The sequence below is a fragment of the Eptatretus burgeri genome, chromosome 6 (genome assembly GCF_056783735.1).
Source record: "Eptatretus burgeri isolate ZD-2024b chromosome 6, Ebu_testis_v1, whole genome shotgun sequence".
Classification (NCBI taxonomy): domain Eukaryota; kingdom Metazoa; phylum Chordata; class Myxini; order Myxiniformes; family Myxinidae; genus Eptatretus; species Eptatretus burgeri.
Genome location: NC_140966.1, coordinates 61304096 through 61319184, shown reverse-complemented (window position 1 = coordinate 61319184; position 15089 = coordinate 61304096). Strand labels below are relative to the sequence as shown.

Below are 15089 nucleotides of genomic sequence, written 5' to 3'. Positions count from 1 at the left end.
ATTGTCTCAATCCGATAAGCGGTTGCAGAGAAAAACACATGAAAGTTCTGTGCGGACAAACAAACAGACAGACAGACAGACAGACAGAGACAAATGGACCCAAATGCAATATGCTCTCCGAATTCTCCGGCGAGGGTAATAATCCATTGTACACTTTCACTTTAAATGGCGGTTTGTACATAGTTGGTAGACGTGTAGGATTGTACATCGACTTGTACCTGTATAATGAGTCTTTCAAAATGTTCTATGAATGAGATACAATAATCCAACAGAAAGGAATGTTTCATTTTTCATGCCTTCACTGACGAAGTCACCGTTGGTATTTGTTCGGGTTGTCCTTCCATCTGTACATATGTACGTCCATGGTAATTTTCTGTTTTCTCTGCAACAGCTTATCCGATTGACACAAAATTTTCACCATCGGTGGAACTTCTCATGTAGAATGTTTAAATGATAATTATGATGGAACGAATGGTCACATGATGTGGCAGGCATGTTGAAAAAAAAGGAAAAACTTTGGACGTCTGTTTCTCCGAAACCACTCCATGTAGCCTGGTGTTAGCTTTGTGGTTAGGGTGGATGGCTTAAGATTTAGGATCCTGAGTTCAAGCCCCTTTGGATGCTGAACTAACACCAGGTGGGATTGATTCAGCCTGTTATCCTTCTGAGGTCAGCAAAATGAGTACCAGCTTGCTGGGATGATTCAGCCATTCGAGTATCCTGCATTGGAGTGGTGACCCGTCCAGGATTGTGCCCAATTACCCAGGAGACTGCATCAGCAACAACAATGCTTGACTTGTGCCCGATTGCCCAGGAGACTGCATCAGCAAACAACAATGTACAATGCTTTGTACAGAGTATGGTCCTGATGGATGGATGGATTCTTCCAAGGTCAGCGAAATGAGTACAGGTCTACTGGCAGAGGGGCACAGCAGCAGTGGCACAGCTGCGTTTCCAAGAAATGATAGCTACTCAGTTGCCAAGCTGCCATATGCAAGAACAGAACAGAACAGAACAGCTCCATGTAAAAAAAATTGAAACTTGGCACATGTGAAGTCATCCCCGTGGGAAACATGTTTGATTTTTTTGATGATGTCATAGGTGGCTTCAGTATGATGTCATCGTTAGATATGTCAAATGCTTTATCCGATCAGCATGAAAATTCAGGGATGTTACCCCGTGGTTTCCTTCAGCCATATTGGTTTTAACATAAAATTTTGGAGGGTCATCTCGGGCTAAGTTGTATGGGGGGAAAAAGTGATGACGTCATCAGTCATGTGGTTCAGCAGCCATATTGGTTTTAACATAAAAACCTTCAAAAATTAAATCTTCTCAGAAATAGCTGAACAGATTGAGGCGAAACTTTACAGTTATGATCACCTTTCCATGAGGAACAAAAAGTTCTCCACCTATGACATCACAGGTCACATGGTTTGGCAACCATATTGGAATTACCCGAAAACCTTTAAAAATATTCTTCTCCAGAACGGCTTGACAGATCGAGGGGAAACTTCACTCACATGTTCCCCAAGCCTTCGGGTTAGGGACACCAGCGTGTTCACGAATAGTTCAACAGCAATATTGCATTGAACGAATCTTTTAAATCTTTTATCTTTTAATGTCACCAAATATGCCTTTAAAATCTTTTAAAAACTTTCTTTTGAACCACTTCATCAATCTATGTGAAACATGACATTTATGATTTAGTAGTGATGTGGAATATATGTTTTAAATTTCAACCTGATCAGATACATGGTCTGGCAGACAGAATTATTTAATATTTTGCATCTGGGTTCAGGGAAATAAATCAAAGTTGGTACAAGTATGTATAATGATGTAATGTGTGCGGAGGAATATCTGGTGACATCGAAGAGTGCCCTTCTTGTTTATCATTTATCAACATATAAATAGATGCTAGCGATACCCGTGCACATGCACGGGATAGCAGTACAACATAGCTGGTAGCAGACGACAGACCGTACACACGGGGAATGACAATAATACGCATTGTGCAAAATGCAAGTGGTACGATGGAACGCCAAGACTTCCCAAACATTGTCGGCATGTCCGCTAAGTGCCACAGCAATTTCATAGGGATCGTGTGACGGCGAGTCGAGTTTTTAGTGTGCAAGCTTGGTATTATAATGGAGATAATTTGGAAAAATAAATAATCCATATATATATATATATATATATATATATATATATATATATATATATATATATATATATATATATATATATATATGTATATATATATATATATATAGTAGACTAGGCGTAAGTCGTCACCATCGGGACCGAGAAAAAAGTGACGACTTACGCGTATGCGAACATTCATGATGACTGTGGGGTGAAGGATGAAGTCGCGCGTGGCCTGGACACGTATGTGTGAGAGCCGGCTATTGTACCAAAAGGAAAACACAATCCTCAGGGCATAGGTGTGGGTTCATTGGTGAGTTGGAAAGTGGTCAAGCAAAGATGGAATTCATGAATCAGTTTATCAAAAGTAAAGGTAATGAACAACTGTAAGACAACAACTTCGCCTGCTTATCACCATGATGGGATTGACCAACAAACCCCAGAGACTTTTCTGGCAGCATCTGCCAGAAAAGCCCAGTCTCATCGGCATTGTACACGTCCCGAGGCTGATACCTTTCCAAGATGTCTTTCAATTTGCAATCCTTCCAGTGGTGCACCACTGCCGAATCCATGCTGCCTGATTCGCCGCACTTCTTGACCTTACCGATTCCCCACCTCACTTTGAATCTGTCTATCCAGTGCATCTCCAAGGTCTCGGCATCATCATGCCCGAGGTCTGCAGCGAATTTACATGCCTTCAGCAGCAACATTTCACCGTCCAACCGAATATTTGGCTGAGCCGACATTTGCCGAAACCAGATGATGAGCGCGTCATCGACATCTTCAAAGGACACACATCTCACACGTTTCACACTTACCACCGGCCTCGCGATCTTCTCCACTTGTCCAAACATCGTGCCCTTATTCTTCAAGATATCGTTCAATGTCTGCCGTTTGATGTCCAACTTCTCAGCTATGGCTGTTTTCTTCATCAGTGGGTTTGCCTCGCAAAACTGGATAATGCCGTATTTTTCTTGGTAGGTTTTAGTTGTAAGCTTACGCTTAGTCGCCATTGTCCTGCCTGCAGTGCAATCAATGTGTGTACACAGTTATAAATAGCCTATCACTGACGGTGTAAACCAATGAGCGAGCATCACGATTCCATGAAATCGGGATTCTCACGAGGCAGCGGTTCCATGTGACTAGTTCGGAGTGGTAATTTACTTGAGTTTCCATTACGTGGGAACGGACAACATCTGACGACTTAGAGATGACGACTTATAGATGACGACTTATAGAGGGATGACCCTTTATTCATAGGGACTTAACATGAGATAAATTCGGGACTTTTTGACGCTGCCGACTTAGGTGAAGTGATGAGTTACACGCTGCCGACTTACGCCTGGCCTACTGTGTATATATATATATATATATATATATATATATATATATATATATATATATATATATATATATATATATATATATATATATATATGGACATATTTAAAATAATTACCTGGGAGTGATTTGGTATCTCAATTGCAATACCTTTTGAACGCAACTCCCAAAGTACATTTGTGTGTTAAATGAACGCCGTATTTAAATGTTTCCCCTGAATAATGATCATAATGTACACATTTGTTTTAATATTTTTCACTCATCCCTTATTTTGAGCACGTGCTTGCAGATTTACAAGCTGAACGTGAAGACCAAGCAGATGTTGGTGTGGCACACCCCGGACACATACCCCTCAGAGCCAATCTTCATCGCACGGCCCGGTACTGAAGAGGAAGATGACGGTAAATAGCCCCGAATCTATCGCATTCAGGTGTTGGATTACCTTTTAAATGCCACATTTTCACAATAATCCATATTAGCATCATAAGTGTTGTTTCCTGATCCATTCTGTGTTGTAGCTTTTCCAAGAGCCTTGACTATGCAGACAAAAAAACAGAAGGGAAGCAGGGTGCACAAAGTGGTAAGGGCAGAGGAAAATTAGGTAGGGACTGTAAATGTGTGCCAGGAAGTCAATTGAAGACCACGTGTATTATAAGGGTGCGTTTCCTTGAGTCCGAAAATGATGCAAGAACATGCATCTGAACATAGCACATGAAAACAATCGTCACAACTCGAGTTCATAAAACACCTTACCCCATGCAGTGTTTAAATTTATAATTAAATTAAAATGTAATAAAGATTTTAAACGTTGTATTAAAAAATTAATTCCAGAAGTTTACCGCAGTTGATGCAGCATCTTTTACACCACGTTATTTGACATTACATTGTTTCCATGCACACAAGGATGACATACAAAGGTAGTAACACCGGAACAGGTCATGTGATTTAGATTGCACCGTACAGAAGGAAAATGTGCCAAATGAGTGAGTTGGTGTCGTACTATGGGGCAATCTATAATCACCTCCGCCACCAAAGGTGGTTTGAGGTTATGTTTTCACCCCTTTCTGTCTGTCTGTTTGGGGATGGATTCAGCTGAAATTTGGTGGACACTCTGTGTGTGAGACAAGGACGAAATGATTAGATTTTGCTGAAGATCCGGTTCCGGATGCGAGAATTTTAAAAGTGATTCTTCACCATTGCGAGATTGAGCCAAAAACGATATGCATAGCACGATATCTCAAAAAGTTATGAATGGATTCGGACGAAACTTGGTGGATAGGTTGGGTGTACGACAAGAATGAATTGATTCGATCTTGATGAAGATCTGGATTCGGATCCGAGAATTTCTAGGTGATTCTTCACCCTTGAGTGAGATGGCTAAAAAAGATATATAACCACGATATCTCAAAAAGTTGTGGACGGGTTATGCCAAATCTTAGTGGATGAGCTGTGTCGGCGACAACAAGCTGATTACATTTTGGTTAAGGTGTGGATTCAGATCCGGTCTACCAGTGGGATACAAAACGTAAACTGTTCAGCCTGGCAGAGGTATGCGCTCAACCGAATGTCGTTCTAGTTCTTATGTATGTAAAGGGATGGGGAGTGATTTTTTTGTGTGTGTATGCATCGTCGAGGCTCGTGGAAAAGCTATGAGTACATTGAACAGATCAGGATGCAATAGGACAAAAGGAACAGAAGATTGAGGGAAGAAACACCAAAAGCAGAACCGAAGGGCAAGACAGGGAAAGGCAGACAAACAATGGGTTGAGGGAAGAACTGGGATTGGGGGGGGGGCAGGAGAGCATGCATAGGGTGGACAAGATGAACTGTGCTGAGAGAAAGTCTACACCCCTTTTAAAATTTTTCACGTTTTGTTGCCTTATAGTTGTTCCAGGAATTAAATTGCATTAAATCAAACTTTTTCCACCTATATTTATACATCTCGTGTTCCCGGCCCCATCCCTCTCCCTTCCACAGATCTCCTCTCTGTGTTCCCTGCAGGTTTGTCCTTCCCTCTTCTGCCCCTTGAGTCTCATCCCCCCCCCCCCCCCGCTGTGTGTTGTGTGTTAGCTATCATATGAGCCTTGATAATATACAATTTTTTTTTTCATAATCCACAACTTCCAAGTGAAAAACAAATTCTACAAATTTCAGCAAATTAACTAAAAATACAAAACTAGATTATCTTGAGTGGATAAGTGTCCACCCCCCTTATAATAGCAATTGTAAACAAGAAAAAGAGCAATCAGAGATTGCAGACCCTTGCCAGGACTTGTTTTGTGTGGTGTTTGTGTAGTTTCGTGTGGTTTGTGTACTAGTGTGTTCCGTAATTAATGAGACATAACTCGAACTACCACTTTATAACTGCTGGCAGTGATGACCAGGTACCAAGACGTCCCACTTTGTTGGACACCTGACTCTGACCCAAAACGTTTATATGATTTATTATTCAATTGAATTCAGAATGGGGTTAAAAGAAATTCAATTCAAACCAATGGAAGACCAAAGAGGTACAATCCTGCATTGGAGTCATCACAAGGAACCAAAACAAGCAAAAAGCAAAGATGAAGTCATCAGGAGGAGCCTGAATAGGATTCACATTCTGCTACTAATCCTCTCCCCTCAAACCCATACAGGCACAGCCAAGTGAGCCTTATTCAAAAAAAAAAAAATAACCCAGATCAAAAGAATGAAATTATTCTGGCTGCCAGATCATGTGTCTATCTATCCATCCATTGGGACCATATTCTGTGCAGAGTGTTGGTGCTGCCTAAGCAGTCTCCTAGGCTATTGAGCACAATCCTGGACAGGTCACCATTCCACCACAGTATAAGAGCAAGCTGGTACTAATTTTGCCAACTTCAGAAGGATGACAGGCAGAGTCAACCCCACCTGGTATTAATTCAACAGTTGAGCAGGATTTGAACTCAGGATCCTAGGATCTCAAGCCCACCACCCTAACCATTAAGCCAACACCAGGCATACTATGTGTCCGATCAAGTTGAAATTTAAAACATGTATTCCTCAGCATGTCCAGATCATAATTTTGAAGTTTCATGTCGATTGATTAAGCGGTTCTAGAGAAAACATTATTTAATAGCGAATGTAGTGAGCTTCATACTCAACATGTGCACATGAGAGAATAGGAAACAACAACAACAACAACAACACAATACCCTGGCAATTTGGAATCCGTGTCGTCGGCTATGACCCTTTTGCTTCCGGGGTTTTTTTTGCTTCAGTTTTTGTCATGGGGAATGATGCGTCCCGGGAGATAAAGGCATCGTCGGAGACATGAAAGATCCAAATATCAGACATGGTGTATATTTCCTCCACTGATTTTAATAATGACAAGCCTGAAGACGACGATGGTTCACGAGCGGTATTTGACGATGTAGATTGTTTCAGAAGTCAAGGATGAGACAATGTGATAATGTTTGACCAAGTTATAAAAATGATCAACATAATGTGGTACGAGTGACAGGTTATTAGCTGCAAAATGTCGAAAACCCGTTTCGTTCAAAAACTTTAAAAATTTGACCTTTGCATAACCTTTAAAGGTCACAAAACAATGGTGTGGACATTAAAATAAGGAAACAGGATATGTGCTATAGCTTATTGGAGTCAGTTCGTCGAAGAAGGTCGAAAACCCGGTTCGATTCCCACAACTTTGAAAATTTGACCTTTGTGACCTTTAAAGGTCAAAGGTCAAGGATTATGACCTTTGGTGCAAAGCTTCCTCTGGAACATTCCAGGAACAATATAACGTCATATAGGCTATATGGCATTTCACACTCATCGGATTATACATACTTTGATGAAATCAGCGTAAAAACAAACTTGAAGGGGGTGCCACGGGAAAGGTGTTTGAGATAGAGCAAAATGGTTTCAAGACTTTAGGTAGGGAATGACCTCAAGCTTATGCATAAAAATATTGTCATCCCAGCTCTCAAAGTATGGATGGTCGTATGATTTTTACGTCAAAATTCGAAGTTTTCTAAGTTTGTGACCTTGACCTTATGACCTTGGGATGAAAATTAAAAATCAAGCTCCGTGGGGCTATGCAGGTGCCATTGGGCTAACCAAATACCGAAACCCTTGCCAGATTCGACAAACCCCTTGGAGAAGAAATTTTTTTATGTCAAAATTCGCAATTTTCTAAGTTTGTGACCTTGTGACCTTAACCTTGGGACGAAAATGAGAAAAAAAAATCGAGCTTCGTGGGGCTATGCAGGTGCCATTGGGCTAACCAAATACCAAAACCCCTGTCAGATTCGACAAACCCCCTAGGAGAAGATACAAATTGAAATCGGCTACCCCCTAAAAACACGTTTTTTTGGGTGGGGCGCCGCCCATAATGGGCGCACCACACCCATTTTCAGGAAAACACAACTAGATAATGATATAAACCTTCCACCAAAATTTTGTCAGGATCGGATCAAAACCCACGGAGCTATGCTCGGGACAGATGGACGGACAGAGACAGACAGACAGACAGAGACAGACAATAATAACGAATATAGTGGTCACTTATTTTTTTCGTGAAAATATTTTTTCGTGAGCCAACATCTCCCGCATCATCAAAAAATAACTTTTAATCGTGATTTACATTATTTGATCGCTGATCCCGAATCCAGGCCGAAGTAACCAGAAATTGCGTCAAAATCATCAGTTGTGTGGTGCTTACATGTACCACGGTATAGTTGGCAAGTATAGTTGTGAACAAGTTATAGGTAAAGTCAGAAGCGAATGTAAGAAGAATTCTTCATTCGCTTCTAGTATTTTTCTTCAATCCAATATGGCTGCAAAACCAAGTGACCTATCAATTATCCCTAAACAAACTTGTACACCCAAGGATTGGGGAACACTTCTGTGAAGTCTCCCCTCAACCTGTTCAGCCGTTCTGGAAAAGATTATTAATAGATTTTAGGGTAAATCCAAAACTAAATCATGTGACCGACAATGGCATATGTGTGAACCATTTGTTCCTCATGGATAGGTGGTCGCACTTGTAGTTTCACCTCGATCTGTACAGCCACTTCAGAAAAGAAGATTTTTGAAGGTTTAAAAAAAACAAAAAAAACAATATAGCTGCATATGCAACAATATAGCTCTTATATGGTCAACCATGTGACCAATGACGTCATTAAAAAAATTTTCTGTGGACTATTTTATCCCGAGATGACCCTCAAATTTTTTCATACTGATCAGATGTAACCTTCTACATATGCAATTATGACATAACGAAGGCACCCATGATGTCATAAAAGTCACACTTATTCCCCATGAGGAGAATTTGCCGAATGCCAAGTTTCAATTTTTTTTTTTCCTTGTTGCGGTTTCAGAGATAAAGAGGTCCAAATTTTTCCCATTTTTCCAACATGGCTGCTACACCACATGACCTATGTCATTACTATCATTACAACATTCGACATGAGTAGTCGCACCTATGGTTAAAATTGTCTCAATCTGACAAGCAGTTGTGAAGAAACACACGAAAGTTCTGTGTGGACAAACAAACAAACGGACCCAAATGCAATACCCTCTCCTTTGGCGAGGGGAAAATTAACTCACGTGAAACCAATCACCTTCAAAATCACACAAATAAATTGGCCTCCGCCTGTGTTAAATTGCAGCGATTCTGATCGTTGCCTCCGCTACCGAAGGTGAAGGAGGTTATGTTTTCACCCCTTTCTGTCTGTTTGTCTGTTTGTGTACAGGATATCTCAAAAAAGTTGTGGACGGATTCGGACAAAACTTTGTGGACACGTTGGGTGTGTGGTAAAGACGAATTGATTCGATTTTGGTGAAGATCTGATCCGGATCTGAATCGGGAGGATTATTGAATTTTTAAAGTGATTCTTCACCATTGAGAGATAGGGCCAAAAACAATACAGTACTGAATAGTATGATATTTCAAAAAAGTATTGGGCCAGATATGTTATCATGGATCAGGTATTGCATGGAGGAGGTATGCGCTCTATCGAGTGCCCATCTAGTTTCAGAATAAAATCAGCTGTTCCTGTAGGTTTCCTCTGCTGGGTGGAGCATTTCACAGCAAAGACACAACCATCAGAACGAGGGAGCTTTCAAAAGTCCTCCAGGATAAGGTTGTGGCAAAGCACAGATCAGGGGATCAGTCTAAAAATATTTCAAAGGCCTTGGAGCACAGTCAAGCCAATCATTAAGAAGTGTAAGGTGTATGGCACCACCAAGACCCTGCCGAGATCAGGCCGTCCCTCAAAACTGGATGACCAAGCAAGGAGACTGATCAGAGAGGCCACCAAAAGGCCAATGGCAACTTTGAAAGAGCTCCAGGCCTTTATGGAAAATTCTGGTCACTATGTGCATGTGAAAACAATATCCCAAGCACTCCACAAGTCTGGCCTGTACAGTAGGGTAGCAAGAAGGAAGCCATTACTCAAAAAAGGCCACCTTGAGTCCCGTTTGAGGTCTGCAAAAAAAACAACCCCTCGGAGACTCTGAAGCTATGTGGCAAAGAGTTTTGTGTTCTGACGAAACCAAGATGCAACTTTTTAGCCTAAATGCAAAACGTTACGTTTGTTGAAACCCAACACAGGACATCACCCAAAGAACACCATCCCTGCTGTGAAGCATGGTGGTAGCAGCATCATGTTATGGGGATGTTTCTCATTAGCAGGGACTGGGGCACTTGTCAGGATAGAAGGGAAAATGGATGGAGCAAAATAAAGAAAAATCCGAGAGGAAAACCTGCTGCTCTCTGCAAGAAAGCTGAAATTGGGATGGAAGTTCACCTTTCAGCATGACAACGACATGAAGCACACAGCTAAAGCTATGCTGGAGTTGCTAAGGAACAAAAAGATAAATGTCCTTGAGTGGTCCAGTCAGAGCCCTGACCCAAATCCAATCAAAATGAGTGGCAGGACTTGAATATTGCTGTCCATCAACGCTCCCCACACAACTTGACTGAGCTTGAACAGTTTTGTACAGAAGAATGGGAAAATATTGCCCGATCAAGGTGTGCAAAGTTGGTAGCGACCTATCCCAACAGACTCAACTGTAATTGCTGTCAAAGCTGCTTCCACCAAGAATTAACTCAGGGGGGTGGACACTTATCCAACCAAGATATTCTAGTTTAGAATTTTAAATTAATTTTCTGACATTTGTAGAATTTGTTTTTCACTTGGAAGTTGTGGGTTACGATGTGTAAATATAAAGGTGGAAAAAGTCTGATTTAATGCAAATTCATTCCAGGCTATAAGGTCAAAAAAGGTGAAAAACTTGAAAGTGGTTGTGGAAAGAGCAGGGGGTGCAAGACCAGAATGGAGGCAGTAGAAGACAAAGAGGCCACTAACCTGTCGGTGATGGTGAAGTGATTGGCCCATAGACTCAGCTTCATCAAAGGAGATTCCAATATTCTTAAAGGCCTTGGTTTCCATGGCATCATGCTGAGCAAGGTGTGAGGGGAGCCAGCCCAGAGAGGAGAGCAGTACTCCAAGTTATATATCAATCTACAAATGAAAGTTTTGTAGGTGGATAGGAGTTCAGGTGTGCCAAGGATGTCATGTTTGTACAATGGAGCATGCTGAGTCAGTGGCTGGCTTTGGGGGGCAACTTTGATATGTGGTTTGCCCAAGAAAGATCATGGCTGAACGTGAGACTTAAGAGTTGGAATGACTAAACTTCCTCACAAGGGTTGTTAAGAAAGTACATAGGAGGGTTTGCCAGATGGCCCTTTCAGAGAGAGATAGTGAGAGTGTGAGACTTGTCAGGATTGAAGACATATTCCAAGTGTTTGAGCATCTTTTGATTTTTTTCAAGGTCTGAAGAGAGGGAAGAGGCTGCAGCCTGCCTATCTGAATGATGAGGGATGTCACAGCAGAGTATGGAATCATCAGCAAATAGATAAAGAGGATTTTCCAGAGTCAGAGAGATCATTGATGAAAACTAGAAAAAGAACAGGGCCCAGAACACTGCCTTGAGGAACTCCAGCCTGGACAGGAAGAGGGGATGAGAGAACTCCATTTAGGGCCATACGTTGGCTATGAGAGTAGAGGAAGTCATGAAGCCATGGGTGGAGCTGACCGTGAAAGCCATCGACAGGGAGTTTGAGAGAGTAAGGCAGGATGCCAGACTATCAGTGATGTTGCTGGATTTACAAGGAGATGGAAGATGACCTCGTGCAAATGAAAGGGTGAAAAGGGCAGAGAGAGGATGTGCAAGAGCAGCAGAGCAGGTTTTTAGGACATGTCAGCTGCTGCCGTCCAGTCCAGTGACAGAGTCAGAGTCGAAGGTTGATAGAAACTTCTTCATCTTCTCAGGTGCAAAAGGCACGGAATCAAGGAGCAGTTAGGAACAACAGGGAAGGATGCAAACTGAGAATAAGGCATTGGAGACAAAAGATTTGCAAGTAAACACAAAATTCAGCCTTTTCATGAGCAGCATCAGCTGTGGTGCCATTTGAAGAAAGGGAAGGGATGGAAGAGGAGCATTAACAAGGCACCACCAGGTTTTAGAGGAGGGGACAAGTTTGAAAGTTCATTCTTGAGGTTGGACAGATGGTGTTTTCTGGCTCTCCTGACAGTGAACAGACACTTGTTGTGGACTTTTTGGAATGCACTGAGATTGCTGTCAGTCAGATTAGATTTCCAAGAAGAGAAGGCAAGTTGTTTCAGACTAACTGCCTCACCACAGGATTCAGTGTACCATGGGCAGGAAGAAGGGTAGAGTAATTGAATAAGAGATGGAATGAGAGTGTGAGAGAGAGAGTGTGAGAGTGTGAGAGAGAGTGTGAGAGTGTGAGAGAGAGTGTGAGAGTATGAGAGTGTGAGAGAGAGTGTGAGAGTGTGAGAGAGAGTGTGAGAGTGTGAGAGAGAGTGTGAGAGAGAGTACGAGAGAGAGAGAGAGAGTGTGAGAGAGAGTATGAGAGAGAGTGTGAGAGAGAGTGTGAGAGAGAGTGTGAGAGAGAGAGAGTGTGAGAGAGAGAGAGAGTGTGAGAGAGAGAGAGTGTGAAAGAGAGTGTGAGAGAGAGTACGAGAGAGAGTGTGAGAGAGAGTACGAGAGAGAGTGTGAGAGAGAGTGTGAGAGAGAGAGTGTGAGAGAGAGTGTGTGAGAGAGAGTGTGAGAGAGAGTGTGTGAGTGTGAGAGTGTGAGAGTGTGAGTGTGAGAGAGATTCTGTGGAAGAATTCTCAGGCTGAGTTAACATCAGGGGCAGTAGATATGGGACACCAGTCCTGAAGAGAGATGACGGCGAGCAGTCCCTGTCAATCTGCTTGAGTGAACTGGCAGAATCACCGGCATTGAGACAGCTCTCTGAGAATAGCCAGAGAGATGTTGACTTTCACAATGACATGATCAGATGAACCAATTGGAGCAGAGGAAGAGCAAGAGACATTTGCAGGAAAGTTCCCTTCAATCCTGCTGTTGTTGACGTCTGTCTGTGTCTGTGTCTGTGTCTGTGTCTGTGTCTCTCTCCTGTTCCTTTTGTGCTGTTGCATCCTGATCCATTCAGTGTTCTATCTCTCCCACGAGCCTCGACTCCATATACATATATTAAAAAAACAACCTTTCAACTGCACTGGGCCTTTGAGACGGTACTGCGCTGGGAGTTCTTTTTCTTTCATATGCAGCACATGGCTGCGGAGTCGAGTCATTGGCTGATGGCGCTGCTGATGTAATACTCTCTTTAAGTTAGGACAGGAATTTGTAATTTGTTCAGGGTGTAAGTGTGAATGCTGGTGTCGAAGACTGGTGTTTTGAAGTCTCGTGTCGATCTGCATTGTCTTGAGTAGAGCAATGTTTCCTCCTGAGACAACACTTGTGAAATCACTCACCTGTTGCAGGAGATGAAGTTGAGCATGGAACAAGTGATATGTGTGATTGCAAAAATCATGAGGTATTGGTTGACGAGTGAAAAGTTTGGAAAAGACGGGGAATAATTATGGGGAAGGAGAGAAAGATAATAAAACGATGACAGGGTAAAAAGGCATGAAGAGTCGAAGGAAGAACAGCAAAGTGAATGTGAAAATAAATGGAAGAGGAAAAGGAAATGGAGCAGAAAATTAGGGTGGTCAAAGAATAAATTAGAAAGAAAAACGAAGGATGTAAAAAGGAAGAGGTAAAAGAAGGCCTGGATTTAGATGGAGATGTTGTGGGATTGGGATCGGGGTGGCAATTTGGGACATTTGGATATTGGATAATGGTGGCTGATCCAGATTGGTTCTTCCACAGACAAATTATATCGAATTGTTCGAGATTAACAAGATTGAGATCAGTTGATGTTGATGAATAAGATATTGGATAAAGGAACAAGTGTGTAGTCATGGGTGCATAATCTAAAAATTACTAACTCTCATCTTGTATGTATGTATGTATGTTTGTATATATGTATGTATGTATGTTGCCTATGTATGTATGTTCCTGAAATACAACCAAAACAGTACACAATAGTGCAAAATTTTTTGTGCCGCCTTACTCACCATTCTCCTGCAGTGTGCAGTATCAAGTTTCGTTCAAATCGGGCAACGAAAAAATTATTTAAAAAATCAATTCTTGATTCAGTGAAGTACTCTTCGGGAGTATTTGAACAATGCAAACAACCTCAGCGGTATAGTTCACTGGAGCTGTCTTTTTTGTTTTTTTCTTGAAATGATTTTTTTCTTCAACCGCTGTCACAAAGGGAACCCAATGGGTTCACGGGTCGTCTAGTTGCTTATAAATACAACTATATAACACTGATTATACAGTATTTTCAGTTCTGTATGTCAAACATTACATTCGAAAGTGTGTTGTACTTTGGAGACGCAATGAAAGATTTCACATTGAATAAATTTAATTTGTAAATTAATGGCTGAGTTAACAGGTGACATTTACTGATTCCATCCCTGCACAGGTGTGCTTGTGACGTCAGTGGTGAGTCCAGCCTCCGGGCAAAGTCCAGCGTTCCTGCTACTCCTTGATGCACGTGATCTCACCGAACTTGCCCGAGCGGAGGTCGATAGGAACATTCCTGTCACTTTCCATGGGATGTTCAAGACATAGGTCTTCTTCGCATTATCTTAAAGTGAAATTAAACCCAGAGCTTTGAAGAAAGTCCATGAGAACAACAGTGTGTCTTCTTTAATTTTCCCTGAAATTTTGCTTTTTATTCTAGTATTTGAAGAAATATTGAACAATAAAGATAACGAATCCATCTACAGTACTGTACACCGTTCGCTGCCATTGGGATATCACGAAAGCGATATTTTGTGATAATGTAACACAGGGGCGTACCTGGAGTATTTAGCACCATGTGCGGACCCTACCTTTGGAATCCCCCCACCCGAGATGAATAATTTGAAAACTAAATGCACAGAAAACACATGTCATGATTGCAAGTACAATTTCAGGTGGATAACTGTACCTGCAGTAAGCAAACTGGAGATAGGAAAAATGCAGGACATTAAAAATTCAGCAAAGAGGTAATACTGCTTGGCATTGATATAACAAAAACACATCTTCAACCACAGAGACATCACCAGGAAGAATTTTCAAAAAGGGAACATAAATCCAGTGTCAAGGAATGCCTGGAGATTACACGACGTCAATTCTGTGGCGATGTTTTTCCTGCCCATTAACTATTTAAT

The 15089-nt window shown here is 41.7% G+C and overlaps 1 protein-coding gene across 8 annotated transcripts in view; it reads left to right on the top strand.

Moving 5' to 3' along the window:
- The window catches only part of RPE65 (retinoid isomerohydrolase RPE65), a 65864-nt gene extending 51208 nt beyond the window's left edge, over positions 1–14656 (top strand). For 7 of the 8 annotated variants that reach the window (XM_085885314.1, XM_085885310.1, XM_085885312.1 and 4 more), the window contains 2 exons: positions 3773–3884; positions 14357–14656. In XM_085885314.1, the coding sequence (XP_085741440.1) occupies positions 3773–3884; positions 14357–14505 (261 nt within the window). In that variant the 3' untranslated portion in view covers positions 14506–14656. The remainder of the gene's footprint in view (positions 1–3772; positions 3885–14356) is intronic. The other variant, XM_085885313.1, reaches the window with a different exon arrangement.
- Positions 14657–15089: the final 433 nt, after the last annotated feature.